Source organism: Aspergillus pseudonomiae (assembly GCF_009193645.1).
Source record: "Aspergillus pseudonomiae strain CBS 119388 unplaced genomic scaffold BDV37scaffold_13, whole genome shotgun sequence".
NCBI classification, from domain to species: domain Eukaryota; kingdom Fungi; phylum Ascomycota; class Eurotiomycetes; order Eurotiales; family Aspergillaceae; genus Aspergillus; species Aspergillus pseudonomiae.
The window spans coordinates 249,211-265,418 of record NW_022476005.1 but is presented as its reverse complement, the minus strand read 5'-3'; the positions used below and the strand labels follow the sequence as shown (position 1 = coordinate 265,418).

Genomic DNA, 16,208 nt, shown 5'->3' with positions numbered 1-16,208 from the left:
CGAGGTGGTCGAATGAAAATATTGAACTTGTATTAGTACAGATAGCCTCGCATTAGTGTCATGTAGGCGTATTGAAACACATCATATCACGACGAAACCCCATCTCCTACCCTCTGCTCTAACTCTCTTCTCGCCATCTAACTTACTACTGTCAACTTGTACCTGAAACATCAAGTGTCAATATGTTCCGGAAATTGGCTGATTGTCTTAGCTGTGGAAAGGATCACAGCGACCGTGGGGATGATAATAATGGGCCACCTTCCCAACCTGTCAATGCGAACGGAGGATTAATAAAGGAGAAGGAGGAGGAGGCCAGCAAGGCAGGACTTCCAGCTCGTGTTCAAAGAAAGAGGTCGTCACTCAGTGCCCCTTCTTCTCCTGACCCTGCATCGACTTCTCAGCTGTCGCTGCGAGAAGTAGAGAGCGAGCCGAAACCCCAGAATCTTTGGGTTCTTGCGCACAAGAGGCTGAGCCCAGAGGATCAGAAATGCTTTGAAGTCGGGGCCCAAAATACGATGGAAAAGACAATCGAGGAGGTGCTAGACAAGATAGAAGAGAGATGCAGGGAGTACAGTGAGGGTGGACTCCAGATTCGAGGACTGCATGGGAAGAGCATCAATGTCCAGGAATGTTTCCGAGGGATCATCAAATCCATATCTCAGGTGCAAGAACTTATTAAGAATGTGGCGTCGTTGGACCCAACGGGCCATGGTGCGCTGCCCTATGATCGCCATGGATCGAAATAGGCTGACCGATATCTAGCATCGCAGGCATGGACCATTGTGTCAGTGGGACTTACTGTAAGGAGCAATCTTTTCCTGCTTAGAACGAGTGAGCTAAAAGAACATAGTTGGTAAACAACGACATTGAACGCCGCGATGCTGTCATGGGAGCATCTGGCTTTCTCGCAAATACTCTCTCTTATTACGCCATTATTGAGAAAAATGACCGGAATCGCCAGGTCGACAGCGCTGAGCATATCGAAGAGGCACTGGTGAAGGTTTATACGGCTATTCTTGAATACACGGCTGAAGTTTATAGGGCGAGTCGGGAAAATGGAGCAGGTATGTCCCCGTGGCCAACAATCCTATCCTAGTCTAAGCATAAGATTCCAGATCGTGCGCGGAAAAGCGTTAGTGCCCTGGTCGATCAACCGTTAAAACGTCTTAAAGACGCCATCGAGCTGGAAAGGGAAAACGTCAAAGAATGGACGGAGCTTGGTAGGAATGAGGGTAAGATTTCATTTCTCACGACTAGGATACTTCTCTCACCAATTCTAGATCAGCAGAAATTAAATACACGGGTCTTGAGTACGCCTGTTATTTCTATTAACCACTGAACTGAGTACTAAAAAGCCCCACAGGCTCACTGGATCTGGAGATTTTGGATTGGCTGTCACCAACAGATCAGTCGGGCAGAGAACAGTCGGCAATTTACAGCAAGGCTCAATATGATCGAACTTCTCAAACAGGCGACTGGTTCCTTGACTCGCCAGAATACCAAAAATGGAAGGCTGAATCTGGGAGCATTATGTGGCTCCATGGAGTTGGTTGGTTTTCCATCCCAAGTACAAGGCATATTTCACTAACCATGTCAGTGGGATGTGGCAAAACAGTGCTTTGGTAAGTAGTAAACAGCAAGTAGGCCAGCAACGATCTCGAGTTGATAAGCCTCAGTTCAACCATTGTAGCAGACGTTCTCCAGGCTTGTGAATGCGATCCGACAAAGAGACTAGCCTACTGGTACTTTACTTTCGATCAAAATAAACAGCAAGTCGTCGATATCATGTTAAGATCCGTCATGCGGCAACTTTGTCCCCACCCGGTTCCGGAGTCGATCGTGAAGCTGTGGAAAGAACATCGCCAAGGTCGAGAACCAACACGGACAGATCTTTATAGTACTTTGGAGCAGATGGTTGAAAGTTGTACAGGGCGCGTTATTCTCATCTTGGATGCTTTAGATGAGTGCCCGGAAATACCGGGGAACCCTGCACGAGGTACATTGTTGCAGTTCCTGAATAGCCTTATTGTTCGACATAAGCAAACACTTCATATTCTTGCAACAAGTCGACCAGAGCCTGATATCCGTAGTCATCTGTCAGAGCACACAGCCATCGATATCGAAAAAGCCCTAAGCCAAGATGTTGAGAGGTTTGTCAACGACAGACTTGAGACCGGGAAACTGGCGGAGTGGCTCAACAAGAACCAGCCCATGAAAGACACAATTCGAAAGAAACTACTGGGCATAGAAAGGCCGTATGTTCTTGAATTGACTACTGAAGAATTATTTTGGGATGTTAACAGATCTTTACAGCCGTTTCCGATGGGCTGACTTGCAAATCAAGTCGCTAGAGAGGTGTAACAGGCCAACTGATATCGATAAGACGTTAGAAACGCTGCCGAAAGACCTGTCGGGAACCTACAGGAAAATTTTGAACGACATCTCAGAGGATGATCGAGACGCTGCACGCACCATTCTCATTTGGCTGGCCTTCTCCCGGGGCCAACTGACACTGGAATTTCTGGCAACGCTTGTCAACTTCATTCGGCCACAAGGTGTGATCGATGTATGTACGACAGACCTAATTACAGTATCCGATAATTTTGTTAGACTGGCGCACTTCTCGGTGAAGGAATTCCTGGTCCCTTCGGATATCTCGAGTGAAACAGACTGGTACCAGTTTTCAGCCTCTACGGGGCATTTCACCATTGCCAATGAGTCCCTTTCTCGTCTTCTACAAACAGACCACAACTTGACTAGGGATGCGGCATTTGACCAGCCAGTTTTGGTCTACGCGGCAAAAAAACTTGATTTCCATCTGTCCGAGCTAGAGCAAATAGGACTTTGGCCTCCAGAACTACAGGAAAGTATTGCGCATCTATTCGACTCTTCCGTCGCCTATCTCAACTGGGTGCGAATTGCCAATGACGACAGGGATTTTTCTAACGACTGGTACCTGTCAGCTGACAATGTAGAACCTCCGATATTCAGAGCCTCAAAACTGGGGCTGATCCAGGTTGTAGAAAGTCTACTGAAAAATGGTGCTGATCCTCTGGCACCCTTCTACAGGACCTTGTCAAATAAGAAGAATGGATTAGAAGCTGCTGCGCGATGGGGGCATCTTGATGTCTTGGAACTGCTTGTGCAAACGTCCACTGTCATCCCCAAAAACCTGGCTTGTTCTATTATAAGATCCATCCGCTGTGGTCAGGAGCGGGAGAAGGTGTGCAAAATACTTGCCTTACTTCATGAAAAAGCATCATTTTACTACGACCCAGAACATAGCAATACAATCGACAAACACATCATTGCAGCGGCGGCGGACAATTGGTGGTCGGGAGATGTTCTCATACAAATACTTCTTGATTGGCCTACTAGAGGAGCTGTGTATATCACGAGGGGTGTTATGCGTGCTGTGCTTCATAATACGAAGTATGGTGAGAGAATTATGCAGCTGCTTTTGAGAGAACAGGGAACACATGTTTATATGACCCGCAATGGGATTAATTACATGATTGAAGAAGGAGGCTTCAATCCTGATGTGGTCAAGATTGTAGCTGAAATGCGCGGGCACGAGATTCAGTTCAATGATCGGACTGTGACATGCATCGTGCGGTATCCAAGCACCGAGGTATTAGAATTACTCTTGTCAAATCGGGATGACGTTTCCATCACAACAGAGATGTTGGAAGCAGCAGCCAGAAACTGGGACGGATTAGGCGCGTTACGCCTTCTCTTGAAGAAAAGAGCACCCACCATCAATATTACCATGGAGATGCTGGTTGCTGCAGCAGGGAATTTCAGTGATGGCTTCGAAATGATGAAATTACTACTTGAGGAATGGAGTCCGGATACCCCTGTCGGCGAGGAAGTTATTTATAAGCTCGCATCAAACAGGTACCACGGGCTAGAGATAATGAACCTCCTTCTACAAAACCAACAGACAGGAATTACCATCTCTCAGGAGGCTTTGGCTCGGGCTGCGAGATGGACTGACAAGGAGATGTTAGAAGTTCTTGTGAACAATACGGAGTCGGGCGTTAAAATCACGCCCGAGATACTTTGCGCGGCAGCAAAGAACTGGAAGTCCGCGGAAGCTGTTATGACGTATTTGCTTGACCTTGGAGGGAAGGATCTTGAGATTCCAGAGAATATGCTAGTATCAGCTGCTGAAAATAGATTCAAGGGGGCTAATATATTATGCTTGGTCCTCGACAGGTTCCCGGAAGTAAAGGTGACGGACCGAGTTTTCGAAGCGGCGTGTGGGAGTCAGGATAGCATGTCGGTATTGCTGAAGCGATTTCCCAATCAGTTTCCCAAGGAAATAGTGATTGAAAAAATAGCAACGGACACAATATCCGGATACCATGCTCTGGAGTTGCTTATTCACCAGGGGGTTATAGATATCGACCAGAATCTGGTCGAGAAGCTTGCGGGAAATTCTGATGCTCTCAGAACTCTTATAAAGTTCAAGCCAGACTTTCCAGTGTCGCATCAAACTTTACTTGTGGCGGCAGAGAGTACCATTTGCATGGACATCGTGCTTTTTGCTTGCAAGATGGAGTTTACTATAACAACAGACATAGTTGACGCAGCAGTAGAGTCGACAGGAATCGACGAAACACGGGAGCTGTGCGACTTCGCCGTCATACGCTTACTTTTCGGCCAATACGGGTCGAGATTTCCGATAACAGAAATGGTGTTAACACGGGCAGCTCTACATAAAAATCCATATGGTGCACTTGATTACCTCCTGGGAAAGGAACCCGGGGTGGACCTTCAGCGAGTGTGGGAAACCGTCTGGCAAAGTGATTGCTCGGAAGTAGACAAGCTTGGCGCGTCTGAAGTCCTTCTAAAGCGCGCCGGTCTTGAAGTCACGGAAAGTATGATGGAGAATACAGCCTCCAGGAGCGTTGATTACAAAGATGACTTTGATGATCTGGTTCAATTCTCGATCAGGGAAAAGATACCAATGCCTGGAAGCGAGAGGGCAATGTGGATTGTTATACAAAGATTTCATGACTGGCGGACTGTGGAGAGCTTCCTGGAGTATAAACCAGACATCAGAATTACTCTGGAGCAATTCTATGCCTTGGCGGGGTTTGAATCTGTTCCTGAGGGTTTGATACAAACGCTTCTTGCTCGCAAGGATTTCTAGTAGCCGCCACGGGTCGATTACGATTTCAAATCAATCATAATCTTGACCAAACAATGCCTTTGTATCATAGATTCATATCGTGAAAATCTTAAGTGAGTAAACTCATCACATCCTGACTATTCGCATTTTCGCATGTGCGCCAGATAGTAGGGTAACTTCCATAAGTTCGAATACATCTCCGCTCTGGAAGATGACCCCACACTAATAGTCATTACCAATCGCCAGGGTAGATACTCTGTCAACTAGTTGAAGATATGTTGATGGAGAAGAAAGAAACCGTCTATCATGGACTAAATAGTAGAACGAATTCTAATGAGCCGACTCTTGCAGTTTTCCTCCTTGTCTAGTCCCTGTTATTGTATAGCTTGGGGTCCTCCTGATTCAGTGAGAATGTATCGGACCATTTGACAGCAGATGGGCTGCTCTAGGTGATCAGGCAGGATGATTTGCCGGAGAAGGGGTAATTCGTGCACGGTGGCAGAGAGTACTGTGTCTTAGGAAACGGGGCTGGTAGGGTTTCTAGAAGTTTATGAAACATACTAAATGAGGGATGTTATAATGAAGCTAGTTGAAGGGAACCGGTTGAATTGTGTCGAATGAGTACATATATCATGTCTTCAAGAGTGATTATAGGGGATATACTATGCTGCCCTATAAGGCCTGTTGATCCTGTATTTGAAGCCGGACTTTCGGAGATTGGCAATTCCCGGATGAAAACAACGGGTGGGTCAGTCAAGAAACGACGTTCAATCGTGTTGCTGAGTGGATGCTTGAGAGCCAACAACCTCGTACTCAATCAACACCAGGCCAAAAAGGAAACAAATAATGTGGCAGAATGGAGGTAATCGAACGCACGGTGAGGGACCACCTGTTAAGTAAAAAAATACTTAAACAGCTCTCCGTTCCTCTTTCTCGAGCACCACTCCCACTTTCCGATATCCATTGCGCAATAGATCATAATGCATCAATTCAAAGTATACACCCGCTGGCGGCCCAGTGAGTCAACAGCGCCAGAGACTCGTCGCACGCATAATAAACAAGACAGTGGTCGCATATCTATCTCACTCACTCCGTCTTCACCTTCTGCTACGGAACGTCCGTGGAAAAGCGAGGCTGCCTTTACCCAAGTATTCGAAGCAACCGATAATAACAAATCGGTCTTCGAAGCCGCAGTCGCACCAACTCTGCCCCATGTGCTGAGCGGCCGATCATGTAATTTCTTTGCTTACGGACATTCCGGAAGTGGGAAGTCACATACGATCATCGGGTACGACTTTAAGAACCCCGATGAATTTGGACTCTGTTTAGCCGCTGCCAGACATCTCAGCGAGGCATTGACAGACCTCAATCAGGACATTGATACCCCTGGTGAGGAACTAGCTCTTGGCATTCGAATGTTCGAGCTACGCAAGAATATAGCTTTCGATTTGCTCAATGGACGATGCCAATGTTTCGTTCGCGAGGGGCATGATGGAAAAACGCACATTAGGGGCGAGACGGAGATCCTGGAGGAGGGCAAAGTTCGGGTCCGTCCGATTGTCACGAAAGCATGCTGGAGTTTCGAGGACCTGCGCCAGGAGCTGCTGGCAGGACTCAAGCTCAGAGCGACGGGAACATCCACGGTCCATGACCAGAGTTCGCGCACGCACGCCGTTTTGGAACTAGAGATTGTGACGAGGGCACTCCTTGAGGCTCGCGATGCGGTTGTCCAGCGGCAATCAGAATTAGTGCCGGTAGGAAAGCGTGCGACAGATATTTACATCGAAGAGACCATGAAGGGGGTTATTCAGAATGCAGACGGCAAATATGTCCCCAACCCGGACCATCAGACCGACCAGGCCCGGATCGACGCCGCCGAAGCAAAGAAAGCCGAGTTCGAATCATATGTGCAGCAGGCAGAGAACAAAGTTAATGATATTTTGCAATCATCCGGTCAGTCATGTCTCGGGGGGAAACTGATTTTTGTCGATCTGGCTGGTTCCGAGTATTATCATGACAAGACGACCTCGACCGTGGCGCGACCAAAGCAGACCCCCCAGGAGCAACAAGAAGGACGGCAGATTAACACAGACCTGCTGGCATTGAAAGAGGTTATCCGGGCGCGAGCTTCCAAGCAGACACGCATCCCGTTCCGGTCATCGCCCCTGACTATGGTGTTGCGGGGCCACTTCCTGGGCACGAATACGACTGATAGTTGTTCCGCAATGATCCTCACGGTGTCGCCATCATCAGAGCAATTTGCTGCCACTCTGAACACGCTGAAGTACGGGAACCTCGTTGGGGTAGCTGGCGGGGAGAAGAAGAGGGTGGTGCGGCAAACGATAAAACAATAATGAGCCAGGATTTGCATCAGGAGCACCGGAAACACGCCGAAGTGTGCACTAATAGAACCATTTAATTCAAGATAATCCTTTCCTCGTAATATCGCCGCTAGAGCAGGTCCTCTTCCACCAGAATCACATCGACTTTCATCCCCCATCCGTCCCTACCCCCAATCCAGTGCTTTCTTTTCCCAACCTTCCGCAGTTTCTTCAGGTCTGCTTCTAACTCTTGCTTCAACCTGGTGGGATCAAACCCTACCCGCTGCAGTGAGACTTTCAGCTCAATCCCTTCCTTGTTCTTCTTCTTCCCCAGATCGTTTGCCCAGCGGGCTCTTGGTAGTGCGCGCGGTCTGGACGGGTCAATGACGCCTGTGGGATACACACGGCTGATGATGAGACCCAGCTTCCCTAGATACCGTGTCCACCAGATTTCCTCTGGTGTCAGAAGCGAGCGTAGGCTTTTCTTAAAGTCCATCTCGCGAGGCGGCAATTCGCCACCGTACCTCTCCTGCAGCATCAACGCCAGGCGAGCGCGATCGGCATGAGGTATACCATGCGCTTCTGCCAGGACCCCGGTGCTGGTGCTGTATAGGGCAGCGGTGGCCGCTGTCTCTTTAGACATCGTAGCATGCGCGTAAAGGATGTTGGCAAAAGCCTGAATGACATGCGGACTGATCGAATGGGGGAAGGACCTCTCCTTTGATGGACGAGGAATGGACGAGAAGGCCAGAAAAGCCATCGCCTGGGCAGAGCCGCGAGCGAAACTCGTGGTCGCAACTTGCAATGGGTCCTGCTGGCGGATCACAGGTAGGACATTGCGATACAGAGCACCTTCCCGAACACCTCCCTGGCAGAAGTGAGCCTCTTTAATCCCATGGGGGATTGCCTTCGCAAGCACATTCACGAGGAATGCGACCGATGGGACTTGCTTTCGGCGTCGATCAGACACACGGAAGATATCGTTGGCAGTCTCAGCAACCTTCTTCAGCGCCTCTGTGTTCTCGAAGTCTTTCTTACCAGCCGAATATCCATTGATGATTGAAATCGGGTAATACTCGCCTCGCACCTGATGGAGATAGAGAAGAAGATATCCCCACCCCCGGAATCCTCCCCCAGAGAGGTACAGTTCAAAGCCTCCGTCTCTCTTCGCCTTATCGACGAGATGCTCAGGGATCTCTAAATCCTCCCACGCGCGACGAAACTGAGTAGTCATCTCCTCGCGAAACTGCGCCTTGGCCTTACGTGCCTCGTCCTCGTCTTTACCTTTCGTCAGCGCTTCCAATTTCTGCGTGAGAGCTGCCGCGCCATACGGAAAACTAATCGATCCCTTGGGGCTGATATTTACGTGCCCACCATGCGAAACAATCCAAGTCATCTGCATACTTCCTCCCCCGAGGTCAATGGCCAATCCCTCGATATCGGAATATCCGCTCGCAATCCCCCACGCGCCCACGACGCCCTCCTCATCCTTTGGCATCATTCGCACGCTGACGTGGGTCCTGTCCTGGATGGCCTTCACAAACTCCTCCGAGTTAATCGCCTTCCGCGTAGCCTCCGTCGCAATCACTCGTATCTGACTCGCCGGTACACCCACCTCCAGACAGACGATCTGGAAGCGAAGTATAGCTGCAACGACCGCATTGATCACCTTCTTCGGGATCGGAATCTGTTTTCCGGTCTCGGAGTCATACTGCGCATCGTAGAGTGAGATGTTGAACCGTTGCGAATAAACAGTGGGCAGGATGCGGGTGGTTGGCGGGGACAGGTCCGTAATCGAGCATCGGATTCCATTACTACCGGGTGCAAATTAGATAGGTTAGCGATCTGCAGAGTGGCATGTTTCTTGCCTGCCCATGTCTACGATCCCGTGAAGATATCGCTTTTCTCCTGGTTCTTGCCATCGCGAGTCTTTGTTGTCGGTTGGTTGAGGCTGGTAACTAGGGAATTGAAGACCGCCACCCATTTTGGCGGTTACAAATTTAGATAGTCAGACAGATGCGTCTAGATGGTCATCTAAGAGTAAAGTCAGAGGCATTGTAGAAAATATGGAAGATACATTGCGGTTAAGCTCGGCGTTGCATTCCAGACAGCGGATGATGTCATGACTTGACTTCAAGACCTGAAGATGCAGAGTTACTTGCACGTATACATGGTTGACAGTAAACTCAAGTACAGAACAAGGCACTAATCCTTTCCATGGTATTCATGTCTATAGTCCCATTTCTTGCTCGCGATTGACCCACTGCTGGACGCTAGTTCCCATATCAAAAGCTCGGATAACCCGGCCCTTCTATCCTTTGCCCTATGCAGCGCATATCAATGGTGTGCATCCTTACCCTGTCCATAGCCTACAGATTAAGCGTCTGTTGGTACTTCAGACGTGGGACGTTTACGTTTGAACTTTTTCGCAAGTGTCACGATACCCTCCCGCCGGGAATACACCACCGTGGTCATAGTGAGGAATATACCAGCGATCTGATCTAGATCCAGAAGACTGGCATCCGTCTTGGGCCAGATCTTATGGGAAATCGAGAGCAACACGATATGAAAAACAAGCTGTACGATGCAGAAGGCCGCCACGCGCTCTCCCCGAGGCCGATATACAATCTGCCGATACGGATATTTGTCGGATAGTGCCTCCCCGTGAATTCCAGAGTACAACAACGTCACAAATAGTAGTATATAAACGGATAACAAGACCCGATGCTCAAGGTATGGTTCGGAAATGATGGTGTAGATCACAGTATGACAGAGGAAGCGGATCGTTTTCCATGTCCACTCTTTCACTGTGTTGGGGAAACGGGGCTGATCCATCGCCAGCTCCACGCCGTCTTCCTGCCACGACAATCGAGTCAGGGGTCCGATAATGGTCAATGTCGATACAAGCACAAAAACGGCGGCGGTCATGCCGGGGTCGATCTGACATCGTATCAGACGAAGTAAAACATCGCACAGGGCGACTAGCGGATAGCCAATAGCGAGGATGACTTCTCCGTCGAGCTTATTCACCTCCGGATGTCGCTCGGAACATTTCGAGTGCCATATGGTGGACAGAGCCGTGGCATAAGCGGTGATCAACCAGGCCAGATAGGCGCCAGGACCGTACCACCCCGAGGCACTGGACGTCGAGTCGGAGATTGCATCTCGTTTTTCGGTCCACGTTTTGCAGCGACCATCGGAATCCTGTTGAGACATTGTATTCATAACCGTGTCACCGATATAAACTGGTTGCTCGGTCAAGCTGCTGCCTAGGAGCACGAACCACATGCGTGGACCCCATAGCGTGGGTGTGAGAACGAGCAGGAGAGATACAATCCATCGCAGCGTGTTGATGTAAAATACAAAGTATCTTTCCCCTTTATCTTAGCTATCATGCAGGATAGTGGTTTATGAATATAGCATACAATTGCATTCCCCACATCCACAGCATCACCCACCAGTTATACACAACTTTCGCAGGCTTGCTTCCGTCAGCCATACTGGGGTCTGTTGCCAGGAGGTTTTCCGCGTAGGAAAATTTGGATGTTTGTCTCGTCAAAGTTCTATGATTCAAGGGGTCTATCAAGTGCAACCGGAAAGACACTGGGAACGATTCTATTAATCTTAACACACCGCATGGTATTTAAACAGCCGAGGGCCGGGAAGCGATATCCAACATCTTTGTGTTTCTCTTGGCTCCGTGTGCTGTAAGCCGCCACAGCCTGTGCGATGGTCATCTCCGCTGCGAGACTCGCCAAAAATTACCGAATCTATTTGGCGAGACTATCGATCCTCCAATACGAAGACGGTCATGGAAGACTGTGGGACATAGGTTTGAAAACTAGTAGACGTGTTAACATCAGAAACAACCCAGGGCAAATTAGGCAAGTTATTATCAGCATACTAGGATTTTGCCCAGGATGATCAAGCACACATATCTCAATCAGGTAACGCATGTTCCTCATGATAGCCTCTTGCTCCAACCAGGATGCTTGGATAGGCTCTGACCTCTCTAGGTTTTGATCGGAGGTTAATCAGGAGTTGTACCACGCAAATCTAGCAGCTATTTCCATGCCCTTATTTCCCCAGGCTGACTATCCCGTCGAACCCACAAATTAAAGCTTCTGAAAGCTTGGCCTCAGTGTTTAAGCTTGGCCCACTCCTTCCACGGTCTTTCTCGTGTACGGCAATGTTTTTGGTGGCTTTTAAATAAAACCTGTTCATTTGCCAAAGCCGTAGAACGACTAAACAGAGGCAACAATCAACCTCACGAAAAAACTACCGGCATGTGTTAATTCAGGCTATTGAACGCCGAGAACCCTGTGCAAAACATAACATAAAATCACCACAGCAAAGGAACGGGGCTGTAGTAACACCGCTTAGGTAGTTAGGAGACGCTTCACAAAGACAGATCAACTTGCCATCAGGATTCCCTTCTCACTGTGACGGTACAATTTGAAGGAGGCGTAGAAACTAACAAGAGTCCTGATCACCACGTCGGTGATTCAAGATCGCCAGGTAGGAACAACTTGAAATAGTGTTCAGAAGCGGACCTCTCGGGAGGCTCAACCACAAGATGGGAATGGCTTAGAGTCTCTACCAGCTGGCGTCGAAAGTTAAAGCGTCGTTCCTGACATCATTGACTTTGGGTAACGACAATGAGTGGTGAAGGGACCTCCCATCCGTGGATCGACCAGGGATTCCCTGCTGTCTTTGCGAATGGACCAAGGACGGTGGAGAGAATTGCACGGTCGTGCTCATATAAGTCTTAGACCCGCGTAGCGGTTATCGCAGCTTCTCTGCCTCTGGAAGGCTCATTAAATCTTCGAGAAAATGGCAAATCAGTCGACTCTCCAACTCAGGGAGGTTGGTCCAGACGACATCCCCAAGATCACCGATGTTTGGTTTCGCGCATTCGGTACGCCACACAACCTGGCATTGATTCCCGATACCCCCGGCGTGCGCACGTGGTGGAATGAAGCCCATTACCATGACCTTATGAACAGACCATATCAAAAGTATATCAAGATAGTAGATGCCGCGCACCCCAGTGATATCATGGCATACGCAAAATGGGACCTGCAGCCGGATGAATGTGGCGAGCGATTTCCGCCATGGCATCCAGAGTCAAATGCCGAGCTCTGCACCCAATATTTCGGAGGAAACGAGAATCAGCGTAGGAACTTGATGCAGGGACGAAAGCATTACTGTAGTTAAGCCCCCTTTGACTGGCGTACGTTCGTTCTAACCATGTTTTATAGACTTAGACATGCTGTGCACAGATCCTCAACATCAACGAAGAGGTGCCGCTTCCCTGTTAGTGCAGTGGGGATGTGATCTCGCTGACCGCAACGGGGCCGCAATTTACATAGCCTCCAGCGATCAAGGAATTGGACTGTATCGAAAATTTGGATTTAAGCTGCTGGAAGGCCGTGACGACACTCCTGAAGGAGCCAACCCCATGGTCAGAGAGCCGAGGTTGGTAAACTGAAAGAATAAAGCCCCTTCTTCCTCACTCATCTGGTTATGTATATTGGTGTTGGAGGATTACTTTTCGTGTACTCATTCCCCTATATCGTACGCTGCCTATAGCCACGCGGTCTATGCGGCCATCAGCAATGTTGCGACGACATCGTGGCAGATCTATATCTTCACCCGGGACCAAGGCCTCCCATTTCCGGGACTTTTGTGTCAGGTTTGTATTCTTACTTTCGATTTTCTCATAAATGAACAAGGGACTATAAGAGAGGTGAACGAGACCATTTTGTCTTGTTCACATTCTGATCTATAATAACAAAGCCCTAGCTTCACCACCCCACTCAACGTTTATATCTTAGCCTTGTTATCATGTCGCTCCTCTCACTAATTATCATCCGTTCAGCCGTAGCCTTCAATGCCATCATTTCAATTCGTTTTAGTCGTCATTTTCGTGCTTACTTCTTTGCCAGTCACGCAGCATGTCACTGCGCAATCAACGAACTGCAACATGATCATATTCAGTGGCGTGACTCTCTTTACCATGGCGTCCTACCACGCTTAGATGCGGAAGATGTATAAAAGGCGGGTTTTGCGGGTAATTGAAGGGGGTTTCATGGTTGACCGAATGTCTATGATCACATCATTATTTTGAGATATATTTTTCTTATTCTTGTATATTTAAAGTTGCCCGTTGCGGATCAATGCCGCCAGAGAGATATATACTATTTCCCCACATTTCGTAAGTTAACAAAAGAACTAAACAGCTTGACTGAACAAGGAAATGTATCCGAAAGAAAAGGAACTCCGTGAGGTTGTTGACTCTGGAGGGATGTATGCAAGGGTGCAATAGATGCAAACTCGCTTCAACCAATGACAGACCTGGACGAGGCGGTGTGCTGCTCTAGACTAAAAGCGGTCTAGCGGGATGGAGTCCCAAAGGCTGTTTTTGTTGTTTGTTTCGGATCGCCCGTCATGTGACCGCGGTGATTCCGTCGAGACTGCAGAGTGACGTCGTCTTCTGACGTCCCTTTTGTTCTATATTCTTCTTGGTCGACCCGAAAAGAAAGGTTTTCTCCCTCTATTCGCATTCAGCAGAATGTGACTAGTCTCCCCCGCGTCGGTTCCTGGAAATTCCTCGATCCGCCGCTCATTCTACAAACCGTGTAACCACCCAGCTTCATCATGTCCGACCAGAACCTTACCTCCACGCCGCGAGACCAGGACGCCGAGGGCCGCGACGCTATCCTGGCCCAGCATCTCAACCCCCAGTTCACAGCCTCACTGCAGGAGGAGAGCTTTGCTCCGTCAGAAACGGCTAGCGGAGATGCGGAGGACACCCCGGAGCCGCAGTCCTCTCTCCTACTACAAGGCGGCGACGTACACCGTGACCTTTACCGGATCGAAGCCAAGTCGAAGCTGGCGAAGATAGATAAACGGGCCGCAAGCTTTTCCTTTCCCCCAAGGCAACCCGAAGATGCAATAGAAGAGGGCGTTGCTGCTATGGAGCCGGGCAGCTTCCGTCGCCATTTCGTGCAACACCACAAGAACAGCAACTTTGATTATCCGGGTGTGACGACGTCCTTTCTCGATTTCCTGGATCTATATGGTAATTTTGCTGGTGAGGATTTAGCAGAGACGGAGGAAGACTCCGTGGTTAGCGAAGACCGGGAGAGTAGGACATTGCCATGGGAGCGAACCCCCTTGATACAGAGGACCCGGCGGCGTTCACGAGTCGGCCGTCCAGGCGACGCGTCTAATATGAAGACCTTTTTCACGCTGCTGAAGGCCTTTGTTGGCACCGGGATTATTTTCCTGCCCAAAGCGTTCCGCAACGGAGGGATTTTATTTTCCTCGATTACCCTAGTGACGGTTGCGCTGATCACCACCGTATGCTTTCACCTTCTCCTCCAGTGTCGCCGACAATATGGTGGGGGTTATGGCGAAATTGGGGAGCGGATTGCAGGATCCCGTCTCCGGACCTTGATCCTCTCATCCATCACCATCTCTCAGATGGGCTTCGTCTGCACGTGCTTCATCTTCACCGCCGAGAATATGCAGGCCTTCCTGAAGGCTATGGCGACCGATATATCGACGGGCGGTTTGATCTTACTCCAATTGCTGGTGCTCATTCCTCTGGCATGGATTCGAAATATCTCTAAGCTGGGCCCGGCAGCGCTGCTTTCCGATGTGTTCATTCTCCTGGGACTTGGATACATCTACTGGTATGACATTGCGACTCTCGTAAAGCGACCGGGAGCAGACCCCACCGTCGAGCTATTCAACCCGCAGTCATTCACTCTGACCATTGGTTCGTCGATATTCACCTTCGAAGGAATCGGTCTCGTGTTGCCGATCCAATCGTCCATGAGAATGCCGCAGCATTTTGACCGCCTCCTATACATCGTCATGGCGATCATCACCATACTCTTCACAGCAGTCGGTGCATTGTCGTATGCTACGTTCGGTAACCGAACTCAGACAGAGATCTTCAGCAATTTCCCCCAGACAGACCGACTCGTCAACACGATCCAATTTCTGTATTCCCTGGCCATCCTCGTTGGGGCTCCAATCCAGCTGTTTCCAGCTACCCGAATCATGGAGGGCAAACTCTTCGGGCACAAGTCTGGGAAAGGCGACACGTCGATCAAATGGAAGAAGAATATCTTCCGAATGTTCCTTGTGCTCTGCTGCGGATTTATATCCTCCGTTGGTGCGGGTGACTTGGACAAGTTTGTATCCATCATCGGGTCGTTTGCGTGTGTTCCGCTGGTATATATCTATCCAGCGTACCTGCATTGGAAAGGCGTGGCGGAATCTCCGTGGGAGAAACGGGGAGACATTGCTATGATGTCGCTTGGTTTCGTCTTCATGGTTTACACAACCCTCGCCACACTGGCTGTTTGGATCCAAGGCAGTCCGTGATCCATTTCTCACCAGGGGTCTGGAAGGTGGGCTTGTTGCCTATCATTGCTTGAGCGACGTCAATGTAGAGTGGAGGCTGACTTTGCGCAAGACGCGCTCTACTGTTTCCTGTTATCGGATACAGGGAGACTTCCAAAGCTAATACCAAACGAGGAAAAAAAGGGGAAAAACCGAAAGTAGCGAGATACTATGTTGTTCGACGACGAGGATCTATAAACAGATACAAAATCAAGAATGCCTCAACTTGCTGTGTTCTCCTGATGTAATTGTAGGCAAACTCATATTCCAGAGCTACATGGATACATATTTTCCATCATCGAGGGTCATAAGCTTCTTCGAAATCTCTGAAT

The 16,208-nt window shown here is 49.1% G+C and overlaps 5 protein-coding genes across 5 annotated transcripts; 4 read left to right on the top strand and 1 right to left on the bottom strand.

The window, feature by feature from the left end:
- Positions 1–182: 182 nt before the first annotated feature.
- On the top strand, positions 183–5,158 carry BDV37DRAFT_280315 (uncharacterized protein; the record flags this gene model as incomplete). The annotated part of the gene is made up of 9 exons (XM_032086530.1): positions 183–711; positions 763–800; positions 851–1,064; positions 1,116–1,232; positions 1,281–1,310; positions 1,364–1,549; positions 1,598–1,622; positions 1,677–2,255; positions 2,314–5,158. 9 exons carry the CDS (start codon positions 183–185, stop codon positions 5,156–5,158), a joined length of 4,563 nt encoding a protein of 1,520 aa, XP_031944369.1.
- Positions 5,159–6,117: 959 nt separating this feature from the next.
- On the top strand, positions 6,118–7,527 carry BDV37DRAFT_291292 (kinesin family protein; the record flags this gene model as incomplete). The annotated part of the gene is made up of 1 exon (XM_032088900.1): positions 6,118–7,527. One exon carries the CDS (start codon positions 6,118–6,120, stop codon positions 7,489–7,491), a length of 1,374 nt encoding a protein of 457 aa, XP_031944368.1. The 3' UTR covers positions 7,492–7,527.
- Positions 7,528–7,588: 61 nt separating this feature from the next.
- Positions 7,589–9,442, bottom strand: BDV37DRAFT_291291 (putative transcription regulator (RTG2); the record flags this gene model as incomplete). The annotated part of the gene is made up of 2 exons (XM_032088899.1): positions 7,589–9,272; positions 9,327–9,442. The coding sequence occupies 2 exons, from the start codon at positions 9,440–9,442 to the stop codon at positions 7,589–7,591; spliced, it is 1,800 nt and encodes a 599-aa protein (XP_031944367.1).
- A 2,849-nt stretch (positions 9,443–12,291) lies between these two features.
- Positions 12,292–12,949, top strand: BDV37DRAFT_280312 (GNAT family N-acetyltransferase; the record flags this gene model as incomplete). The annotated part of the gene is made up of 2 exons (XM_032086529.1): positions 12,292–12,634; positions 12,720–12,949. 2 exons carry the CDS (start codon positions 12,292–12,294, stop codon positions 12,947–12,949), a joined length of 573 nt encoding a protein of 190 aa, XP_031944366.1.
- A 1,054-nt stretch (positions 12,950–14,003) lies between these two features.
- On the top strand, positions 14,004–16,149 carry BDV37DRAFT_39952 (putative amino acid transporter). The gene has a single exon (XM_032090570.1). It carries the CDS (start codon positions 14,119–14,121, stop codon positions 15,856–15,858), a length of 1,740 nt encoding a protein of 579 aa, XP_031944365.1. The 5' UTR covers positions 14,004–14,118; the 3' UTR covers positions 15,859–16,149.
- The last annotated feature ends 59 nt before the right edge of the window (positions 16,150–16,208 follow it).